Source organism: Cervus canadensis, chromosome 4 (genome assembly GCF_019320065.1).
Source record: "Cervus canadensis isolate Bull #8, Minnesota chromosome 4, ASM1932006v1, whole genome shotgun sequence".
In the NCBI taxonomy this organism is placed as follows: Eukaryota; Metazoa; Chordata; class Mammalia; order Artiodactyla; family Cervidae; genus Cervus; species Cervus canadensis.
The window spans coordinates 102,880,683-102,904,293 of NC_057389.1; the positions used below are offsets into that span (position 1 = coordinate 102,880,683).

A 23,611-nucleotide genomic window follows, 5' to 3' on the forward strand; every position below is an offset into this window, starting at 1 on the left:
CTCACCTTTTCGCTGGTGGGCCTCAGGTCTGGGGTGACGGTGAAGATACTGATGAGCACTGGAAGAAAGAAGAGAGGTGTGTGGCAGCTCCCATCCACGGCCAGCCCTCCCACCCCGGCCCGCGCTGGCCGCCCACCTCGGTGCTTGGGTCTGTACACCGGCTTGTCGGTCTGAATGAATACGGAGGCTCCCCGGCTGTCCACGGTCACTGAAGTTTGGTTGTGGAAGAGGGGGCCCTCCTCCACCCGCCAGTCATGGCCCCACACCTTCAGGAGGGCCTGGCCCCGGAGGCCTGTGGGCACCTGCAGGTAGAGCATGGAGCTTTGGGCAGGGAGTGTCGCCCTGGAAGGGATCCAGGTATTGAGAAAGCAGCGTGGAAGTCTAAGTCAGGGGTGACTCTAAGTCACCCGGGGTGACTGTTCCCCCCAAGGAACATGTGGCAGTTTCTGGAGACATATTTGGGTGTCATAGTTGCAGGGAGCAGGTGCTACTGGAGTCTGGTGGGTGAAGGTCAGAGATGCTGTTCAAGACCCTGAGATGCAGAAGACGGCCCCACAGCAAGGAATGATCAGGCCCCAAATGTCAGCAGTGCCAAGAGTGAGAAATGCTGGTCTACCCTGACACGGCAGACCTTCTCTCCTGGCACTGCAAGCTTGCAAAAATATTCTCAGCCCTGTAGAACTCCAAGGGCTAATGTAGAACATCTTACCCAAATACGGCCCTCGCTGGTGAGTTGGGAAGAGGTGGCGATGGAGACCCCAGCCCCTTCATATACATGTATACTGACTCTTTGCGACCCCATGGACTGTAACCTGCCAGGCTCCTGGAAATAGGTTGCCATTTCCTTCTGCAGGGGATCTTCCCGACCTAGGGATCAAACCCATGTCACCTGCATTGGCAGGCAGATTCTTTACCACTGAGCCACCTGGGAAGCTTCATGTGTATAAATACGTGGTACATGCACATATATTTTTATGTGTCATATATATAAATATATATGATGTATGGCCTCTGCTTTGTCTCACTGTAAGCACTGCACACACATCATCCAATCCCATGTATATGAAATGTCCAGGACAGGCCAATCCATAGAGACAGAAAGCAGATCAGTGGGTACCAGGGGCTGGAGGGAGCTGGGAAGTGGCGACAGCTAATGGGGATGGGGTTTCCTTTTAGGGAGACAAAATAGTTCCCTACTCTGGAACTAGATAGGGGTGGGGCTCGCAGAACACTGTGCTGTGCTAAATGCCACTGAACTGTCCACGTTAAGATGGTTAAAGTGGGGGGGATTCCTGGATGGTCCGGGGGTTAGAACTTGGTGTTGGCACTGCCAAGGGCCCGGGTCCAATCTCTGGTCCAGAAACTAAGATCCCACAAGTCCCACAGCATGCCCCAAAATAAACTTTTAAAAATAATAACTAGTTAAAGTGGTTTAAAAAATTCTTTTTTTGCCACCCAGACAGATAAAACAACAATAATAACAAAGCCCCACTGCAGTCTTAAGGATTTGCCCAGGAGTTCACATTTTCTTGGGCAAAATTTCCAACGTTCTAGGGATGGAAGCCGCCCTATATAGTGCCTTTTTCTTTTAAGTGATGAGCAGAACACCCATGCATGTAACCTATAGAAGCTCCTTTTGTGATTAAGGCAAACAAAAGTCACAGCTCCCCGGGTGTGACCAAGCATCTTGTCTGTGATGCTATGACCATCCCTGGGCGCCCGCTGGGCAGACAGTCAGCGGTCAGCAGTCCACACTGTGAGCCACATGAACCACCAGTTCCTAAGACCATCCAAACGTGGGGTGTTCCTCTTGCGGTTGTCAGCAGCCCCCCGTGTGGTCCCTTAAAGGGTGAAAAGGCCCTTGTCACCATCGCTGGGAACCCCCCTGGGTACTGCTGAATTATCGGACCATCCTCAGGCCAGTGTGCCCATCTGGTAGATGCAGGCGGGGTGTGGCAGGGCCTTCTGCGTTCCTCCAGAGCCTTTCTCAGGCTGCTCCTCTTCTCTGCTGCGAACATCATCTGAGAGACCTTCCCGGCCCGACCACCTGCCACCCTCAGGAGGGTGCACCTCAGGACTGTGGGGTCCCTCCTAACTGCAGTGGATCTTCAGGACCAACCTGAAGATAATCCTCTTGCTCTCACCCCCAAATCCTTACCTGCTTCTGTTTCTGGAAACCTCTCAGCATCGGCCAAAGACCCTCATGCAATGAGGGAAAATTCTCAGGCCACCCAGGGGAGTGGGCATGGACAGGTAGGAGGGAGCTGGTGGGGGAGGTCGGGGGGCTGTGTGCCAACAGGTGGTTTGGGGGTCCGGGGACCAAGAAGCTGCCCCTGAGAACAGAAAGGGTCAAATGTGACCCTTGGGGACATGCAGTGAACCTGCCCCAGGCCTCAAAAGCCACAGAGCCGCCATTTCCAATTAAAATCTCAGCTTTAAGTGGCAGGCGTCCCTGGTGGCTCAGACAATAAAGAATCTGCCTGCAATGCAGGAGACCCAGGTTCAATCTCCAGGTCGGGAAGATCCCTTGGAGAAGGGAATGGCAACCCACTCTACTTGCCTGGAGAATTCCATGGACAGAGGAGCCAGTTTATGGGGTCACAGAGAGTCGGACACGACTGAGCGACTAACACTTTCGCTACCGGGTCCTTCACCTGCCAACCACCAGAGGTCTTTCTAGAATGTTCTAAACTGAGTTGATCCCCTTCCCCACCCCTGACCTCCATCATTCACATTCACTCCTTCAGCATCAGTGACAGCCAAGGACTTGGGGCTGAGATCCAAGCAGGGGAAAGCTGGTGCTGTGCCTCCAGCTGAGGGTGAAGGTGGGGGGACCTGGGGTCCGGCTAAAGCAAGAGGCTCCCTGAGACTGGCTACCCACAGCCTGAGTGAGGAGGGCTGTGTGGAGGAGCCAGTTCTACCACAGGCCTGTCCACCACCCAGATTAACGCCCAGGACCCCGCCCCTCCAGGCCAGGGAGGCCACTGGGGCTCTGGGTGTGGGTCCCAGACTCCCGGATTCCGTGGGCATCCAAAAATCATCCTGGGAGAGAAGCCACCAGACGCTCTGGACCCTCTGAGTTTCCGACACATCATAGTGCAGATGGGTGATCATGACTATAAGGACATGACACACGACACTCATGGACGGTGGTGACAGGTGACAGGGTTCCGCTCTGAGATGGAAACCTCCCAATGCAGAGGAATCCGGGTCGTGGCCGATTCCACAGACTGGAGATCCAACTCCCACTATTGATTGGGGCTCCTAGCTGGCTCCACTCCAGGCCACTGGCTGCCTTACTTTGCCTCCTTCCTGTCCCAGGACCTTTGCACTGGCTGTTCCCTCCACCTAGAATGCCCTTCCCTGCATGTTACTTCCTGCCAGTTTCAGCTCATAGGAGCCCTCCCGCCATACAAAATGTGATTCTAGATTCTACCCTGACTCCTCAGCATCCTCTTTCCCTGACATATTTTAAAATAAAACAGGACACTTGCTAGTCTCTGAAGTGATCACATTTATGTAATTGGGGGCTTACTGTCTGACCCACCCCTTCACCCACCACCAGTGAGGCCAGAGGCTGAGAGCAAGGAATGTGTCCAACTTCGTGCTTGGGATTTAATGGGTCTTGGTTACATAGATGCATGGGTAAGTCTGAAAAACTGGAATAAAACATCATGAGGTTTTAGGCATGTTTGCCGGAAAGTCCCATTAAAGAGCTCTTATCGCCATCCTCACTGCACAGGTGAGAAGATGAGGCACAGACTGGGCAGGGCCTGCCCTTGGCAGCCAGCGGTGACACTGGGTCCCACAGCACTGCTTTCTAAAACCTGTATCTGGAAGCACTCAGGTCCCCAAGGCAGGCAGGGCTGGGGAGTGGGTGGGGCAGTGGGTGGAGCGGGCGGGTCCAACACCCACAAGAGCAGCTTCTCTCATGTCTGATGCCCACACAGTGTTTCCACAGAGCAGACTTTCTCAACCTCAGGACTACTGCTGTTTAGGACTGAGTCATCCTCTGCAGGGGTGGGGATGGGAGCGTCCTGTCTCTCTAAGGTGTTGAGCAGCACCTCTGGCCTCCACCCAGGATCTAGCCTGTGAAGAGTGCCTTCTTATGTGCCATTTGTTGGGCAGTCAGGGACAGCATATAATCTTAACCCTGTCGGGACAGCCTTGCTTTCTTTCTTTTTTTCTGATGAGTAATATGCTTTACTAAGGGGCTTCCCAGGTGGCGCTAGCGGTAAAGAACCCGCCTGCCAATGCAGCAGTTGTGACAGACTCGGGTTCAGTCCCTGGGTTGGGAAGATTCCCTGGAGGAGGGTATGGCAACCCACTCCAGTATTCTTGCCTGGAGACTCTCATGGACGGAGGAGCCTGGTGGGATATGGTCCATAGCATCACAAAGAGTTGGACACGACTGAATCAACTTAGCACACACACATGCTTTATTAAAAGTACTTCTCTAAATAAAATATACAAGCCTTTCTTTTTTTCCTAAGTAGTCTGTCTCAGTGGATATGACAGCCCCACTTGCTGATTCAAAAGAAGCAGATCTGCTCACAGGAAGCCAGCAAGGGTGGCTCTAGCCTATTTATCCTCAGTTTTCCAAATGCTGACATCTGGCTGGTTCATTCTCAGTGGAGGGGCCATCCTGTGCATTTTAGAATGTTGAGCAGCATCCCTGGTTTCTACCCATTAGAAGCCAGTAGCAACCCCCATTCCTGCTCCCCAAGTTGTGAAAACCAAAATTGTCTTACGACAATGCAAGCATCACCCCCTACACCTGGAGGGAACTCGAGAGAAAGAATTCTATTCTAACACTGACAATAGGACAGGAAGACCACTGCTCCATGGCAATGAGACACTAACGATGCATCCCATACCTCGGAAGAGGAATCGCCCAGGACTTCGTTATAACAACTGGGGAAGGGCACAGGGGAGGGGACATTATAATTTAGAACAAGTCTCTATTTAGCCCATCCTTTCAGGGACTCCTTGCAGCATCTGGTAAGCGTTAAAGATGAGCTAACCCAGAAAATGCCGACAATTTCAAGGCTTACGATCGCCTTGAAATCCAAGGACTCGAGTTAAAAAGTCCATGTCAGAGAATGACCTACATGCAGTTTGATATGTCAAGTAATTTTAAAATAATAATAGTCAGTGTCAACAAGGCTGCAGGAAATCTGATCTCTAATGTATAGCCGGTGATGCCGCGCCCAGGCACTGCTGAGTCTTCTAAGACAAAACAGGACCCAGCAAGCGTCTTGGATCCTGATCTGATAGTTCTTCTTTCAGGGTGTTCAGCCTAAGGCAGGCATCCAGAAGGTTAATATAGCTTCATGCACAAATACGCTCTCAACTTTTGGATTACATTATCAAAATCCTGAAAACAAGAAAAAATCTAACCATGTACAACTGTGTGTGTGAGGGTGGGGGGTGTTAGTAAATTAGGATATAAAAGAGATGCAGTGGGATGCTGTTTACAATAGGAGGCAAATTATAATTATAGAGATGTGGAAACACAGAAGTATGTTTATGCAACGTGTTGAGAGAAAATAGCAGGAAAGACCACAAGAGACCCTTTAATTGCAACTATGAAAGAAAATGTCTTTATGTGGACAAAGATTTATGGGAAACATAAAAAAGTGAAAAGTAGGAGGCATGAGATTATGGGTGAGTTTTCTCCTTTTCTAATCTTTCTTTCCCTTTGTTATTTATTTTTAACATCACCATTAATGATTTTTCTCACAACACATGCAACTTCTCTTGTTCCATTCCAACTCAATTCTTTATTCCCGAGGTAGGGCTTCCGATTTTAAAATTTCACAGGCTTACCTTGAGTTTGATGGTTCCTTTATCTAAAATATGAAAATAAAATGAAAACAGTTACATCAGGAGCTGTGTTTTTCTGCCTTCTTGAGATGCAGCCTTATAAACAAGGGTTTTATCAACCCAGAGGGATTTTCTGTGGACAAACACACACCCTGGGTCATGCTGGTCTGGCCTGGGCTGGGTTGGGATTGGCAGAAATGAGAGGTTTCCTCCAAGCTGGCGAGTACTGAAGACCAGGGGAGATGGACAAAGCCGAGCTATTCAGGGGAAGGTTGGCCAGCCTGCATACTTAATTCATTTCACCCCTGGCCCTTGCCCAAGGTAAGCTGTGAAGTGAGCAAAGAGAAAACTCCATGGGAGAGGACCAAGGAGAAGGGTGGAGAGAGAGGAGTCTGAGGTCCCCAGTGGACCTTACTCCAATGCATCTAACTAGTCTCCCATCAACCTCTCTCTTCTACCCAAATGATTCATTTGTTGTCTGACACTTGCCTGGGCTCTTTGGCCTCTAGGATTAGCAGGAATCTACTGGTTTTGCCTTCCAGTGTCCATTCTCTGCTTTCTTGGAGGAGCCAACTGTCCAGCTCCTAGTGGGGCTCTGCTCATCTCTCCTGAGGCTCTGTGCAAATCTACACAAGATTTCCTCTTAGTCATAGTGATTTGTTTAGGGTTGAGCATATGGCCTAAAATGGGCTGATCGGCATGGTCCACCTGGTCACAGGGATTGGGTCTGAGTTGAGCACATGACCCAACATGGGCCAATTAGAGGGAATCCTGGGACTTTGCCCCAAGATTCGGAACTGCTAGTCCCCGGAGCTTTGGGGAGACACAGGTACATCCAGAGATGGAGCTGGGAGGCTGGACCTCTGATGCCACAGGACTTTTCCAGTGAAGAGCCCATAAACTCTCTGTTGCTGAAAAAGTATTAGTCACTCAGTTGTGTCTGACTCTTTGCAATCCCATAGACTGTAACCCACCAGGCTCCTCTGGTTGCTACCACGGTAAAAAAATCTGCCTGCAATGCAGGAGACCCAGGCTGGATCCCTGGGTCAGGAAGATCCCCTGGAAAAGGGAATGGCAACCCACTCCAGTATTCTTGCCTGGAGACTTCCATGGACGGAAGAGCCTGCTGGGCTACAGTCCATGGGGTTGCAAAGAGTCAGACACTCTGTTGCTGAAGCCAACCTGATTTGGGTTTCAGGACTGGCCCATGGAGCCAGGATGGCCTGCACTCCTTCCCCCCTCCCCTGAGGGACAGGGGCTGCCTTATTGGCCTTGGAGACCTGACATCCTCTCTCGGTATCTCCTGTGGCTGCACCTCATTCTGTGCGATGAATGAGTTACCTGCTCAGCTAGAATTTAGGCCCTGAGGCTGGGACCTGCTCTCCACACCTCTGTCTAGGAGGCCAGCACCACTGTTATCTGCAGTTTATGGAGGAAAGTGGAGGAGCAACTGACTGAGGGGCCTAAACTCAACTCAGTGGCAGGCTGGCTGTGAGCCCAGATCTGAATCTAACACCTCAGGGGTGCTAGAAGCTCAACAAAAGGTCTGAAAAGGTCACAAGGTTCCCTCTGGGCCCCCTCTCCACCTCCAGCCAAAACTCACTTGAAAAGGTGCCCAACTCTACCCAGATGGGCACCCACTGAAACAGCTACTGAGGAACAAGCACCCTGATTTTCAGACTGAACAGGGGACTGCCCCTCCTGGGCCTTACTCTCTCCACTTGTAAAGTGGGGAGAAGACAACCTGCCCTCCTCCCCCGACGGCGTTCCAGGTGCGGAGTTGGAAGAAGCCGACACTGCCTGATCCCTTATTAAGACCACTCTGCAGAGGGAGAAGGCCCGGTCAGGCACCCCAGGGACCTACCCTGGATGGCTCCCTGGCTCTGCGCCACCGCCTTGCCCAGGGCCACCAGCTGAGCCTGGACCATGACTTCCCTGGGGGAGTTAAAGATGGTCACACTGATGGCTTCCTCCACTCCGGAACGGAAGACGGAGGGTGCGGCGATCAAATAGCCCCTGCAGAAGAGGAGAACATCAGTGAAGGCCAAAGGCTTCTGACCCATTCCTAGCCTCAGGGTCACCTGGCTGAATCAGGGTATAACCTGGGTGGACTCCCGCCTAAGCCTGACCACACCCTGATGGCACAGTCACCTTATGACTGTGTCCCCTACCAACCTGTGAACCCCTGAAGGCTTGTTCACCTCTGAAGTCTCCCCCAGTAAGTAAGAATCCAGTTTCTCTGGATCTACCTAGCCCCATACTCCCTCTTTGATCTCGACATTTTAGCCTCTGGACTTTTTTTCTCAGCTTCTTCTGCCACAGGACCTTTGTGCATGCCGCACCCACAAACTAAAATACTCTCCCCCGGAGGCTCAGTAACTGGCAGGATCCCACAGGGTCAAAACCACCCCATGAGAAGTGGTAACATCTCCCATGTACAGAGTCAGAAATTAAGCACCAGAGAAGCCAAATCACGTGCCTGAGTCAGTGAGAGATTAGGATACAAAACCAGGCAGCTCTAGAACGTAGTGGAAGGAAGCGAGGAGCCACTTGCAACACTAATTTTAAGAATAAGACCCTAAACACAAACTAAATGGCCTAAAACAGGAAAAGCACTGTGAACAGTGAAATCAAAACAGTTCTCTCTTTCTGAAAACTCCTCAAATTTGACTGAGGACTTTTCTGGAAGAAAGGCGTCCTTATCCTGTTTTCCAGATGGGAAAGCTAACATTGCAGAAGGAGAAGGAACACCCACCAGATCGCACAGCCAGGCGGGCTCTCTTAGGGCACCTGACCTGGAGGCCTAGGTCCTCCCCACCTCCTTGTTATTTTGCAGCATTTGCTGGAAAATTACAAAGACTCATCCAAAACCACATGATCCGCTCATGATGCAATGGCAAATGCTGAGAGCCTGGCAGCACAATTCCAATGGTGCAGAACTATAGACAGCAGGAACTCACCTGGTGATCCAATGATTAACAATCTGCCGTCCAATGCAGGGAACGTGGATTCGATCCCTGGCTGGGGAACTAAGATCCCACATGTCCTGGGGCAACTAATTAGAGAAACCTGCCATTTGCCACATCTAGAAAAACCTGCGTGTTGCAACGAAGCTCCTGCCTGCTGCTAAGCAGCTATACTCCAATATAAATTAAAAAACAAAAATAAAAAACCCTACAGGTACCAGAAGGAAACAGGAAAAAAGGGAAAAACAGTGGGTCAAACATTGAGATCAGGAGAGATTTTTTACTTCTCAACATCCTTTTTGGGAAAAAACCTCAGGTCCACACACAGAAAGAGGCATTTAGACTCTTACCACACACCACATGGGCTTCCCTGGTAGCTCAGACAGTATGGAATCTGCCTGCAATGCAAGAGACCTGGGATCGATCCCTGGGTGGGGAAGATCCCCTGGAGGAGGGCATGGCAACCCGCTCCAGTATTCTTGTCTGAAGAATTCCATGAACAGAGGAGCCTGGCGGGCTACAGGCCATAGGGTTGCAAAGAGCTGGACACGACTGGGCAAACTCTTTCACATACCACACGCTAAGAGGTCCGTGGAGACACACCATGTACTATAGGACTCCAGCCCTGATACGTGTGTGCAAAGACCCTAGTTTCATGGGTGCACTGCCTCAGCAGTGGATGGACCTAGTAATGACCCTGGGGTCCCATGATCTGTTTGACCTCAGCACCAAGAAGTACCTGCAATGACTGGGTTCTTGTGTGCAATGTTTGGCCTCAGCCATGCACAGAGCATGCCCTGCTCCTGTGGATGGAACTGCACCAACTGGAGCATGCAGTGCCCCTGGGTTTCATGCATGTTTTGTCCAGATCCAGCACTGACAGTCATGTCTACTGACCCCACATCCCATATGTCCTATCTGACTCCAGCACCGCACAGAGCATGCGGTGATACTGGGACGGACAGGGACTGTCTCGAGCGAGCCTGGGAAGACCCTGGCTTCATATGTGATGTGCAGCGTCTGGTTCCAGCATTGACCAGTGGGTGCAATGACCCTGGAGCCCCTTGTGCAGGGTCTGGCCTTAGCAGTGCACAAGAGCACGCGATGGTCCTGAGTTATTATCTATTTATTTGGGTTGGATCTTAATTATGGCACTCAGGATCTAGTTCCATGACCAGGGATCAAACCCAGGCCCCCTTGCATTGGGAGCATGGACTCTTAGCCACTGGACCACCAGGGAAGTCCCTCCTTGCACACTTCTAAAGCCCTTATCCAGATCTGAGTTAGCATCTTCACCCAAAGGTGCAGAGAACCTGATGGAACTAGATTAACTTTCCCTGCACCTCAGGAGTTGCAACTGATGAAGTGTTTGCCAGTCGATCCCTATCTCCCTGATATGCTCTGACAGCTGGGCTGATCCTGACTTCTCATCCATTGCTCTTGGAAGGTCCCATCCTGAGAAAGCTGGTATTTGGCAAAGTGTAGACAGTACGGGTCTTACAACAGTATGCAAACCCACAGAGCTTTCTGGCACCAGGCATTCCTGACACAAAAATCACATGGATCAGAGAAGCAGATATCTGGGGCTATTCCTAAAATGGGATCCTTCTGGCTGGTGGGTCACATCTCTGGCTTATAGCCAGAATTAATCTGGAACCCCAGGTTGGTCATTGCATGTCTCCCACGGGGTTCCATTCCTCTCACAGTAGGTAAGACCCGCACCCCGCCCCCCACCCAGGGAAACTTTAGTCGGAGGCGAACATTCCTGAGAATGGTTTAAAACGCTGCATCTCGGGGACTCTGAACTTGGTCCTTAGAAGGCGGAGCCTCTCGTGGAGGGCAGGGTCATGCTTTGGGGTGGAGGGCTGTCCTGTGCATGGTAACATCCCGGCCTTCAACCCAGTAGATCCCAACAGCATCCCTCCCTCTAAATGGTGGTGGTGGTGGTTTGGTCTGTAAGTCGCATCCGACTCTTGCAACCCCATGGACTGTGGCCAGCCAGGCTCCCCTGTCCATGCGATTTCCCAGGCAAGAATACTGGAGTGGGTAGCCATTTCCTTCTCCAGGGGATCTTCCTCACCCAGGGATTGAACCTGGGTCTCCCAGGTGGCGCTAGCGGTAAAGAACCTGCTTGCCTAATGCAGGAGACGTAAGAGATGCGGGTTCCATGTCTGGGCTGGGAAGATTCCCTGGAGGAGGGCATGGCAACCCACTCCAGTATTCTCGCCTGGAGAATCCCCCTGGACAGAGGAGGCTGGTGGGCAGCAGTTCATGGGGCTGCCAAGAGTCGAATAGGACTGAAGCGACTTAGCACACACGCACACTTCTGCGTTTCAGGCTGATTCTTTACCGACTCAGGCAGGTACTAAGGAAGCCCTCCCTCTTGATGTGACAACCCAAAATACCCCCTGGACATTGCTGAATGACCCCAGGGGGACAAAAATCGCCCCTCAGCTGGAAACGGCTATCCTAAGGGAGCAAGCTTTGAAAGCATCAGGTCAAAAGTTTGCTGGGTTCCAATTTCACAGGGCCAAGGGGAGGTAATCCCAAGTCTCGAATTGCAGTTCGGTGTCTTACTTTTCAAAGCCTTGAATCAGAGGAGGAGCACTGGAGGTGCCCCCGCCCACCTCGGCTCACTGTTGACCTGTTTTCTGGGAACTCCTATACAAGGACTGTTTGAACAAGGCTCATAAAGGCAGGGCTGGACTAAAGGCTGAGCCCGGGCAGCTGGAGGCAGGCCCCCTGAGCCCACACCCCCCTCAGGGCTCACCCAAACTTGGCAGGTCTGGGACTATTCCCTGTGAAGCCAACTCATGGGAAATTCTCCTGAGCAGCTAGTGAATTCCTCTCCTCACTGTGTCAGCTCACCAGAAGCTCTGTAAGCAAACTTCAAGAAAAATGTGGAAGCAAAACAAACACTTCCTCCCCCAGCGCCACGCCCTCCCAAGGAAAACGAACGGTAGGTCTCTCCTTCCATTTCTCAGCTAAGACACGCACCTCTTACCTTCAAGCCACGGATAACTTGAAATCGCCATCCAAGAAGCCAGCCCTGGTCACACCAAGGGGGCGAGGTGAGATAGGGGTGGCCTCTCTGCCTTAGCTCTGGGGAGTCCCAGGACCTTCCCGAGGGCCGCTTCTTAAGTCTCAGGCTGCCCCTTTTCCAGTCCTACTCGTGGGGCTGGGGGGGTCAAGACTCAGGTCCCGCCCAGCTCGGAGGCTGTGTGGCCTTGGGCAGGTCGCTGAACCTCTCTGAGCCAGACCCCGCGTCCCCCACCCCGAGAAGGCAGCCAGCTTTCTCTCGCCCCGGGACTACTCACGAGGTCTGGGGCTGCTCAGCGCGCACGCCGTCCCGCGGCGACAGCAGCAGCAGCAAGAGCCGGAGCAGCGGCCCGAGCTGGGCGCCCCACATTTTCCGGCTCCGCGGGGGCGCCGCGCCGGGGGAGGGGGCCTGGCCGGGACCAGGCCAGGGCCGGGGTCCGAGTGCCGCCGTCCCCGCTTCGCCGCCGGGGGCCCTTTGTTCGCAGCCCCCGCGCCGTGCGCCTGGCGCCATGCGCCCCCACTCAGCGCCCGGCCAGGCTGGGGCAGCCGGCGACCAGCCCCCTCCCCGGACCCGCCTCGTCCCCAGGCCCGCCCCTGCCCGGACCCGCCCCGCTCACCCCCTCCCGGTCTCCGGCCCCGCCCCCTCTCCGGACCCATCCGCCCACCCACTGACTCTCCCCCAATCTCTCCTGGGACCCGCCCCGCCCTCTGCCCGGATGCACCCCAAGACCTGGCCCAATCCGTCCCCCTCATCGGACCTGACCTGTCCTGCTCTTCGCACCCCGCAACTCAGCCCCGTACTCTCTCCGGACGCGCCCACTCCCTGGATCTCTCCGTTTCTCCTGCCTCCCCGCATCCCCCCACCCCAGGGACCAGCCCCGCCCCGCCCCACCCGGGGGCCGCTGTGTCTCCGCGCCGCCGCTTACACCCCACACCCTGCAGGGCCCCCCACCTGCCCCAGCCTTGACCGGGCAACCTGTGCAGTGCGCACACAGGAGGGGCTGAGCTCTTTGGGGAAACTGAGGCGGGCCAAGGGACGAAACTTCCAGACCCGCAGCTGCCTCCAGACATCAGACTATTGGTCCTCACTTCTGTCCTCTTCCCACCTCCTTCTTCCATCCACAGATCCCCTAGGCCAGGCCTCTCCCTCTCTGAACCTCACCTTCCCCTCTGGCAAACAGCAGGGGTGAGCGGGGACCCCCTCCCTCTCTGAGAGCAGGGTGCCCTCACTGTTGCAGTTCCCTCTCCCTGGGGGCACTTCCCTTTTATACCATACCCAAGATCGGTACCCCTGTCTCGCTTCACCCGGCAAACTTTTCGGGTGGTCTCTCTAAGGGCGACTCCTGCAGCTATCGACCTTACTTCTAGCACTCTAGAACTGACCACGTGACCCTCCTGTCCCAAATCCTCTAGGCTCTCTGGAAGTCCAAACTGGGGGTTGCCCTGGTGGCTCCCAGCTCACCCTAGTTCCTGGATGCCCTGTGCCAGCCTGTGCTGACCCCTGCTGCTTGCCTTTATTTAACTCTTTCCCTTTGTCTCCTCCTTTGCCTGCCTGACTCCCGCTGCTTCCAGAAACTTCCCTTGCACCCTCCCTGTCCCCCAGGCATAGTGGGTCCTCCAGGCAGTCTCTCCCACCAATCCATTCCACAAGCCCTGGTCACCCAGTGAGCACCAAGAGGGGAAGGCAGCGGGGGCTTCAGGAGAGATAGGACCTGCTGCCGCAGACGGTGGAAGGGGCTGTGCAGGGGCCAGGATGGACTGGAGGGCAACAAGGGCCGCAGCAATGCGGAGAGACCAGGAGGAGTTGCCCGCCTCCTGACCCAGCCACGCTAGCACCAAGCAGGGCCATCTATTGGAATCCTTTTAATTCACGTCTGCCCACCCCTCCACACCTCCCCTTGCGTGCATGCTAAGTCACTTCAGTCGTGTCCGACTCTTTGCCACCCTATGGACTGTAGCCTGCAAGGCTCTTCTGTCCCTGGGATTTCCCAGGCAAGAATACTGGACCAGGGTAGTCATGCCCTCCTCCGGGGGATCTTGCTGACCCAGAGACTGAACCAGAGTCTCCTGCGACTCCCGCATTGCGGGCGGATTCTTTAGCACTGAGCCATCCAGGGAAGCCCGCACCTTCCCTTTCTCCTCCATAAACCAGGCTCCACTCCCCAGTCTCGAGGCCAGCCTCCTGCCCTCTGTTTGCCCCCTCCTCCATTGGGCTCTGGTCACACATGCCTCCATGGTTCCATGGACCCCAAACTCACTACCACCACCACCCCACACCCAGCCTGGGTGCCAGCTGTCCCTTCTTCCTGGGATGTTCTTCCTCCTGTCATCCCATAGCTGCCTGTCCTCCTTCCACCTTCAGGGATACCTCTACCTGCCCCCGTTCCCAGCCTGCCTGTCTCATAAGGCCTCAGATTTCAGGTACTGCCTATACAGGTCCCCCAAAGCCTAGTTGAGTTCACTGATCTCACCGCATCTGCCCCCCACTTGGCAAGAGATGCTATACCCCACCTGGCTACTTTCTGTGGCAGTCAAACCAGCTCCCCCTCTCCGCCGCCACCCAATCTTAGCTAACAGATTTCTCTTTCTTGGTTTTTTCTCTCTTTTTTGGGCCACACCACCTGACTTTTAGGATCTTAGTTTCCTGATCAGGGAATATGCCCACAACAGTGAAAGTGCAGAGTCCTAACCACTGGAAAGCCAGGGAATCCCCTCACTTTCTTATTATTCAGATAAGCTGATCATGCCCTCCAGAGGGAAGCAGAGGCATCCCGCCCTCTTGTTACTACAAAGCCTGCCTCCCACAGCCTCTGGAGGTCCACTCAGCTCCAAGTGTAACCCCCCTGTGGTCCTACATAACCGGCTGTGCCTTCCCCACCCCGCCCAGAGCTGTGAGTATACGTAACTAACAGACTGCTCTCCATCTCACCTGTTCAGAGTTGGGTGTTTCGTGTTTGGTTGTCTGTACTATTTAGCGTGAGGCGTCCTCTGTCGGCAGAGACATAACTTTGCCGACAAAGGTCCATATAGTCAAAGCTGAGGTTTTTCCATTAGTCGTGTACAGTTGTGAGAGTTGGACCATAGAAAAGGCTGAGCGCCAAATTGATGCTTTCAAATTGTGGTGCTGGAGAAGACTCTTGAGAGCCCCTTGGACATCAAACCAGTCAATCCTAAAGGAAATCAACCCTGAATAGTCATTGGAAGGACTGATGCCAAAGCTGAAGCTCCACTACTTTGGCCACCTGGTGAGAAGAACCAATTTATTGGAAAAGACCCTGATGCTGGGAAAGATTGAAGGCCAAAGGAGAAGAGGGCAGCAGAGGATGAGATGGTTGGATGGCGTCACTGACTCGATGGACGTGAGTCTGAGCAAACCCTGGGAGATGGTGAAGGACAGCGAAGCCTGGCGTGCTGCAGGCCGTGGGGTCACAAAGAGCTGGACACGACTTGGCGACTGAACGACAACATCAATCCTTCCTTCACTAATGGGGTGAACAGGAAGGGAACAGCAGACCACCGTGCCCTCAACATCGCTCTGTGGTGCCCAGTACAGAAGTCATGATCTTATTATCCCAGTGAACCTGCTTTCCTGTCTGTCTCCTCTGGGGCCTGAGCACCATTCGCTGCGGGATGCTGGGCCCCTGGTTCGGAATGGGCATCAGTACACACATGTGACAGCCTCCCTGCCCCTGTGAGCTGCAGTGGGGTGCTGCGAAGAGTCCCACACTGATACATTTCCAGCACTTGTGTGAGCCACTGGGTAACAGACCCACGCGTGCTGCAGTCCATGGTTTGCAAAGAGTTGGACACAACAGAGCGACTGAACAACAGCTACTAAAAATTAAGTTATACCAACTTTCTATTAAAAATCCATATTAAAAATAAAAGTGACAAGTGTGCAAAAGTTATCAGTTCTTCATTATTTCGCTACATCATACTATTCTCTGTGCTCTTGGGAGTATCCCTGACCTTAGAATCTGTTGGTGAAAAGACTCTCTAGTGATGACTTGTCTCTTCCCACGTAGTGACTTCCTGCTGGCAGCTTGAAGCTGGCCTTGGGGGGAGTACAGTCACTTCTGCCCTAAAGCTTGTTTTGAAAACAAAAATTTGTTCCAACACAATGGATACATAAGGGAAAGATTTGAACATAATTTGATGGAATGCGGTATTGCTAATGCAGGATTTGGTCTGCGAGACCACAGCCACATGGGAATATACAAACCACACACACACACACACACACACAAACCCTCAACATCTACACTGCCTGAGCTGTTAGGAGCCAGCCTGCCCACCCCTGTCTGGAATGACAACGTCCCATTTCATCTCAGAAACTACCTCCTCCTAGGACTGCACAGTGACCCACAGTCTGCAGCCTTCCCACATCACATCCACACACACACCTCAGATCTTTTCCAAGGTCAAGTGCCACATGCGCTGTTAGTTAATCCACATCATTTCCCAGCCATGTAATGTGTGTATAATGGGGCTATCAGTAACTGCCTGTCTTTTTTCAATGTGTCGCTGATACGGTTTTTGAGGGTGGCATCCTGCCTCCTTTTTCCCATGAGCCCTGTGGTTGGTGTGATGAAAGTGGTCATTTTCAAGCATGTGTCAGGGCAGAACTGGCTGCGTTTACCCCACTGGAAGAGATCTCTAAATAGGTCCCAGTGCACCAGTGATGAGTGGCGTGGCGGTCTGGGTCTGGGTGTGGGTGGGAGGACAAGGTAGATGGTCCAACTGTAAGAAATGTTTTGTTCTTCCAGAGAGCCAGCAGGTCCTGGGCCCACCGAGCACCCAGCAGTCAGGACATGGCATCTGATGAGCTCACCGCTGGCAGAAGATAGGGGCTCAGCACCAAATGGCCAGTCCCTCCAAGCCAGAGGGGGCACAGGGCAGGAGTGGCTGTGGTGAGTGACATTGGCCGTCCAGGAGGACACAGCCAGGTCATCACCCGTGGTGTGGCCAGTGATGTTAATGAAGCTGAAACTGCATGTGACCCTTGACCCTGCTGGAAGGACATGGATGCTTCAAGGTCAGCCGGCCAGGAGCTTTCACAGTTGTATTATTCAGGGGCGGTGGATGATGAGAAGCAGCCTGTGTGCCCATCCAGGGGATGAAGGACAAACCGATGAAGGAAGGAGGGGTCATGGGTGATTCCCACATATCAGGGAAGATCCGGTATGGGGCCAGGGGAGAACAGTAACCGGGGAGAGGGATGCAGGAAGGCGATTTCAACAGGACCCAAGCACTTTCACCTCCCGCTGCCTGGGGAGCAGGAGCCTGGAGGAAAGGGAAAGGTAACTGCGGGGATCTTCCCGCACCTGTGTGATGTCATTCACCCTGTGTCTTCTATGCCCCCAGCGTGTGAGGACTAGGGGTGCTGGGTCGACAGAGAAGCAGAGGCCTCTCCGTCTGGTTAGTGTGAGCCCTCTCCCAGGGCAGACTTTGAGGAAGGATCCCAAAAAAGATATACAAATGGCAGACAAGTGCATGAAAAGATATTTTAAAAGTGGGTTGTCATGATGTAAAAGCTGTAAATTTATGAAGAATCATTGATCTGTATGCTGAAAACAGGTAAATTTGATGGCGTGTCAATGATATCTCAATAGAGCAATGATGGCATATGGAAATATATGCAAATATACTTGCTTGCGTATATATTTCCAAAAAGCAAGCAATGTGCTTTGGGAATGCCCACAATGGCAGCTCTTGGCTTTCTTTTTCTCTCTCTCTCTCTGACTCTGTATTTTCAGCATCTCACAGAAGCCCAAAACAGCTCAATTCCACTTTGCAGTTGAATTAATAAAGATCAGTAACGAGAAGGTGGATTTCACGCATCTGACCTTAAGATGCTCAGTCCAGAGCTCAGCAGAGGTCAAGGCAAACGCTAAGGACGGGATCTCTGCCATGCAGGTTCCCCAAAGCCAGCTACACATGATGCTGCTTATGTGCATGCCATGTCTTGCTCTTTTGCATCGTGAAAATGTCCAAGCAATTTCACAGCAGTGGTGAGGGCAGATGCACGTCAGCAGAGGGCTTTCCAGTTGTTATTTGCAGTTCCAGTCCATGGCAGAAGTGAATGCTGTTTGCTGCAACAACCACTTCTGGGGTCTTAATTAGTGTCCTGGAGCTGCTGTAATATAAGGCCACAGACCAGGTGGCTTAAACAATAAGAACTTATTCCCTCACAGTTCAGGCAGCCTGAAATCTGAAAATATAATGTTGGCACAGTTGGTTCCTTCTGGAGACTGTGAGGGAGAATATATTCCTTGCCTCTCTCCCAAATTTTAGTGGCTGTTGGCAATCTTTGGAGTACCTGGGCTTGTTGATATATTGCTCCAGTTGTTCCATCCTAGGGTCCTTGGACTGTTTGGTGTGTGTGCTCAGCCACTTCAGTTGTGTTCAGCTCTTTGTGACCCTATGAACTATAGCCCACCAGGCTCCTCTGTCAATGGGATTCTCCAGGCAAGAATACTAGAATGGGTTGCCATACCCTCCTCCAGGGGACCTTCCATCCTAGGGACCAAACCCGCATCTCTCACGTCTTCTGCATTGGCAGATGGGTTCTTTCCCAGTGCCATCTGGGAATCCCTTTGGATTCTTAGATCAATAGAAATTAAGAGGCCAGAAATTCAGGCAAGACTGCAGTACAAGGAAGTGAGAACAGGAAACAGGTGCTGAAATTTCCTTGGTTGTCCAATGGTTAAGAATCACCTTGCAATGCAGGAAATGCAGGTTCAATCCCTGGTTGGGGAGCTAGGCTCCCACATGCCTCCCCATGTGCCTCCGCTAGAGAGTTCATGTACTGCAAAGAAAGATCCTGAGTGCAGCAACTAAGACCCGATGAAGACAAATAAATAAATATGTATTTTTTTAATTTTAAGAAGAAAGAAACTGATGCTTTTGCTCACTCTCTGAGATGGGAGTTGAGATAGTTCCTTAAATGGGATGAGGGTGGGGGAAGATCAGTAGGTTGGGCAGGAGGTGTAGCTCAGGTGGATGCCCACCCCCTTCTTGGTGCTAGGCGCAGGGCTCATGTGCAGTACTCTGCTTTTGCCCCAGCACCTCAGAAGAATCAATTGGTTTGTAGCCTTTTTTATCTTATTGTGCATGTGCTGGGCTGTGCTAATTTGCTTTAGTCATGTCCGACTCTTTGCGACCCCACGGACTGTAGCCTGCCGGACTCCGGGCCATGGAATTTTCCAGGCAAGAATATGAGAGTGGATTGCTATTTCCTCCTCCAGGGGATCTTCCCAACCCAGGGACTGAACCTGAGTCTCTTGCACTGGCAGGCGGATTCTTTACCACTGCACCACCTGGGAAGCCAATAGGAAGTCTCCAGATTTCCCTCTTTTTATAAGAGCACCAGTCTTATTGGATCGAGGGCCCACCCTAATCCAGTATGACCTCATTGTAATTAATCACATTTGCAAAGACCCAGATGCATTTGGATTTATGACTCAAATAAGATCGTATTCTGAGATTCTGGGTGGACATGAATTATAGGCGGATCCTATTCATCCTAATACAGGGACCTGTCAGCAAATAATCTAAAGTGATTTCTTAGGCACTGCCTAGGAAGGGAATAATAGCTATATAAGTTGAAATCTGTGCCTAAGTCCAGTTCGTCACTTCCTTGGCCTAAGTTAGGTTTGGCCCCACTGGGTCATTCTGATAGCCTGAGTCCAGATCACAGCAAGTGAAGGGCTGGGTCTGGGTGGGAACTTGGACTCAGACCTAGGGGTCCCAACCCAGCTCCACATCTGGGGCAGTGCTGATCAATCTGGACTTGGTTTTCCTTGTCCGTCACACAGGCATAGTCATAACCCCACCCTCCTACATGCTGCTAGGACTTAGCAAGACGATGGTGTGTGCAGAAAGCTCAGCTCTGGGCCTTGTTCAGGGACCGCACCCAGGAAACCAGAGCTGTTTCTGGGCTCCTCTCCCCCGTGCACCCACTTCCTAGGTCTCCCTCCAAAACCTGGAATCCAGAGAATGTGGGCCTCATGCCAGCAGCAGTATCTCATCCTGGCTAATGATGACGGCTGAAATATTGGGTCAGCCATGAATTGTGGGTCAGTCATGAGCTGCAGCCCAAGAGGGGTGCTGGGGTTCAGTGAGCACTCCTGCAGAGAAGAGGGTTCCATTGAACCTTGTGGCCTGAGAAGGCTTCCCGCTCGCCCTCTCCCAGTTCCCTGTGCCACCCTGGGCTCCCCTAGAAGGTTCTAGAGTCCATCCAAATTGGGAGTAGGTTTTGTCTGCACTGTGAATGCCTGTGGCACCATGGCAAGTCTAGCTAGGCTCTTCTCTGTCCTCTTTCTGCCCACACACATTAACAAAACAAGGATTCCCTCCCCCTCAGGACTAAGGTCAAGACCAAGGTCATCTCCTGCTGCTCCAGCCTCCACCAGGCCAGGTCCCACCGCCCAACCTTTGCTCAGGCCATGTCCACAGACTGCAGGCCCTTCCTCCAGCTCTCTGAATGGCCATCTCCTCCTGGCTAGACTCTAAGTCTCAGCTTAAACATCATCTCTTCCAAGGGGACCTCCCAACCTGAAAGGACCCTCTACTCTTGTTCTGTCCTAAGGCCTTGTTACCAGGTGGATATCTGCAATATCCAGAGACATAAAAATCACTACTTTAACCATTCTTAAAGTGCCATTTAGTACATTCACAACACTGCATAAGCATCACCTCTGTCTAGTTCCAGAACATCTTGTCACTCTGAAAAGAGACCCTGTGTGCATTAAGCAGTCATACCCCATCCCCGCCCCACCCCACCCGCCAGCCCTTGACAACCACTAATCTGCTTTTCTATTTCTGTAGATTTGTTACTTAGTCCAAGCTCACTCTGCTTGCCACATAAGCCAGTAAGTCGGGAGACAAGGTGTTGAGGCAAGTAATAACAACTTTATTCAGAAAACCAGCAGACAGAGAAGATGGCAGACTAATGTCTCAAAATAACCATCTTACTGAGGTCTGGATGCCAGTTTCTTTCACAGAACACAGAGGGGGGAAGCAGTGAGGAAGTAAAGTAAAAGAAGGCATTAATCTTACGAATATCTCCTGGACTGGCCAGGCTTGGGGAGGGGATGTGTTCATTTCTTTCTTCCAGCCATTCACAGATGAACAGAATCAGAATGTTTCCCTGAACAAAGACACTTTAGTTTAACATTCAGACTGAGAGGAAGGTTTCTCCAGGCAGGACATTATGTGTAGACAGTATCCTTTTAGTGAACAAAGCAATGGGAAGCAAAGGTTAAAGTAACAGATCCAACCTGAAGTCAGGTTTTGTTCTTCCCTATAACAGATTTGCCTGTTCTGGATATTTCATATAAATGGAATCACAGACTATGTGACCTTTGATGTGTTGCTTCTTTCACTTAGAATAATGTCTTTAAGATTCATCCATGCTGTAGCATGAATCAAGTTTTTGTTCTTTTTTATGGCTGAGTAATACTCCACTATATGGATATGCCATGATTTGTTTATCCATCCACATGTTGGTGAACATTTGTGTTGTTTACACCTTTTGACAATGGTGAATATTCATAGTTTGGCTATGAACATTCATGTGCAAGGTTTTTTTTTTTTACACCTGTTTTCAATCCTTTGAGCCTGTACCTAGTAGTGGAATAGCTGGATCGTGGGATAATTCTGTTTCATTTTCTGAGACCACCAAACTGTTTTCTACAGCAGCCACACCAATTTGCAGTCCCACCAACAGTGCACAAGGATTGCAATTTCTCCACATCCCTGACAACACTTATTAATGTCAAACTTTTTGATTCTGGTCATCCTGGTAGGTGTGAGGAGGTATATCATTGTGGTTTTGATTTGCATTTCCCTGATAACTCAGATTTTGTCTAAAGAGTGGGGAGGCAAAGGGAGAGTGCCAAGCATCTAGCTGTGAACATCTAGCTGTGGTTTTTAAGAGAATCCAATGGGGACTTCCCCGGTGGTCCAGTGATTAAGACTCTGTGCTTCCACTGTAGGGGACACGATTTCAAACCCTGGTTAGGGAACTGAGATCCTGCGTGCTGCGTGGTGTGACCAAAAAAAGAGAGAGAGAGGTGGCTCTGATAAGAGGAAGGACTTTTGAGATTCAAGAGAGAGAGCAGAGAGACCAACATAGGGCTTTGCAACATTTTGCATCTCACCAAATGTACCCAAGTTCTGGCTAGGATTTGGTGGGACATGCAGGAGGCAGAGAGAAGGACAAGCCTGCCTAGTCTGAACTTCTACCACTCACCAGCCGGGTAATTTCATAGACCCTCCTGGAGGGCAGATTCTGACCCTACAGGGCTTGTTGAAGAGATTGACCAGACAACACAATGTGACCGTGTCCAGCCCACAGTTGGTTTTACACTCATGTGCATCCCCTTTGTTCCCGCTCACATCTCCTGTAGCCCCTCAGCCCAGAACAGGACGGGCATCCCATTGTCAAAAAATGGCTTCGGTTGCGAGCCACCTGCTTTTCCAAAGCCGGTGAAAGATCGGGAGCTGGTTCCTGAGAAGAACAGTGGTCCAGGCGCAGCATCTCAGTGCTGGGCAACAAACCTTTCAGAGCTCCCACTTAGACTCACGAAAGAGAGGGTCTAACTGTAGAAAGCCAGTGAGGGCAACTCTAAGGCTTTATTCCAGGATTTCTCTGCCACAGCACTGCTGACATTTGGGGCCAGATTATTCTTTGCCATGCAGGGGAGCTGTCTATGCTATTCTTGGGCTTCCATGGTAGCTCAGACGGTAAAGAAGCCACCTGTAATGCAGGAAACCTGGGTTCGATCTCTGGGTTGAGAAGATACCCTGGAGGAGGGCATGGCAACCCACTCCAGTATTCTCTCCTGGAGAATCCCCATGGACAGAGGAGCCTGGCGGGCTATAGTCCATAGGATGACAAAGATTTGGACACAATTGAGTGACCAAGCACAAGCAAACCCAGCAGATGCCAATGAAACCACCCCCAGCTGAGAATCACTGGTTTAGAAGATCCCAAGTTTTTCACTTTGCAAACCAAATTCTTGGTATATGCACAAAATACCCATTTCCCAAGAAAACCATGTTTGGGAAGATGCCATCATACTATGAGTTCTATCAAGGAATGATTCAAAACTCATTTTTATCAGCTGTCACTCACCAAGAGAATCAGTGGTATAGACTATCTACTAATAAACTGAGACAAGTAATGGGAACAGAGAAGTGCCCTTTGTCACCCACCATGGAGATAACTAGTTCAGGCAGGATCATAATAGATGCTAATGATGATGATAGGAGGATGGAAGGAACAGGTGTTGGTGTAGACACAAAGGATTTGCCCACAGAATACCTGCCAGTGACAAAAAGGAACACAGGGCCTTGTGGTGGAGACCCTTGGTATCAAAGTGTGAAATTAGGAGGCATAAGACCACCCTCACTTCTGACACCAAGCGCAAATGTCATCACTGACTCGACGGATGTGAGTCTGAGCAGGTTACAGGGGTTGGTGATGGACAGGGAAGCCTGGTGTGTTGCAGTTCATGGGGTCACAAAGAGTTGGATACAACTGAGCAACTGTACTGAATGAAGACCTCCCTCAGGTTCGATCATTTTCTAGAAGGATTCACAGAACTCACTGAAAGCTGTTATATATGACAGTGAAAAGATATAGATTAAAATCAGCCAAGAGCAGAGAAGAGTCTAGAAGAAATCCAGGCACGGGCTTCCAGAAGTTCCCCCACCCAGTGCAATCAGCAAAGAGTTATGTTCCTGGCAATGTGCGACAACACACATGGTGTTCT

At 51.5% G+C, this 23,611-nt stretch overlaps 1 protein-coding gene and 1 long non-coding RNA gene across 5 annotated transcripts in view; one reads left to right on the forward strand and one right to left on the reverse strand.

Annotated features, from left to right (window-relative positions):
- Positions 1 to 12,431, reverse strand: part of CPAMD8 (C3 and PZP like alpha-2-macroglobulin domain containing 8) — a 98,945-nt gene extending 86,514 nt beyond the window's left edge. For all 3 annotated transcript variants that reach the window (XR_006269142.1, XM_043467222.1, XM_043467221.1), the window contains exons 1-5: positions 12,110 to 12,431; positions 7,691 to 7,842; positions 5,830 to 5,852; positions 137 to 302; positions 6 to 58 (exon numbers count right to left, since the gene is read on the reverse strand). Coding sequence is in view for 2 of the 3 variants with exons in the window: in XM_043467222.1 (XP_043323157.1) it covers positions 6 to 58; positions 137 to 302; positions 5,830 to 5,852; positions 7,691 to 7,842; positions 12,110 to 12,342 (627 nt within the window). In the remaining variant the exon portion in view is untranslated. The remainder of the gene's footprint in view (positions 1 to 5; positions 59 to 136; positions 303 to 5,829; positions 5,853 to 7,690; positions 7,843 to 12,109) is intronic.
- Positions 11,760 to 23,611, forward strand: part of LOC122440689 — a 45,738-nt gene continuing 33,886 nt past the window's right edge. For both annotated transcript variants that reach the window (XR_006269144.1, XR_006269143.1), the window contains exons 1-2: positions 11,760 to 11,863; positions 16,598 to 16,866. This is a non-coding gene — a long non-coding RNA (uncharacterized LOC122440689). The remainder of the gene's footprint in view (positions 11,864 to 16,597; positions 16,867 to 23,611) is intronic.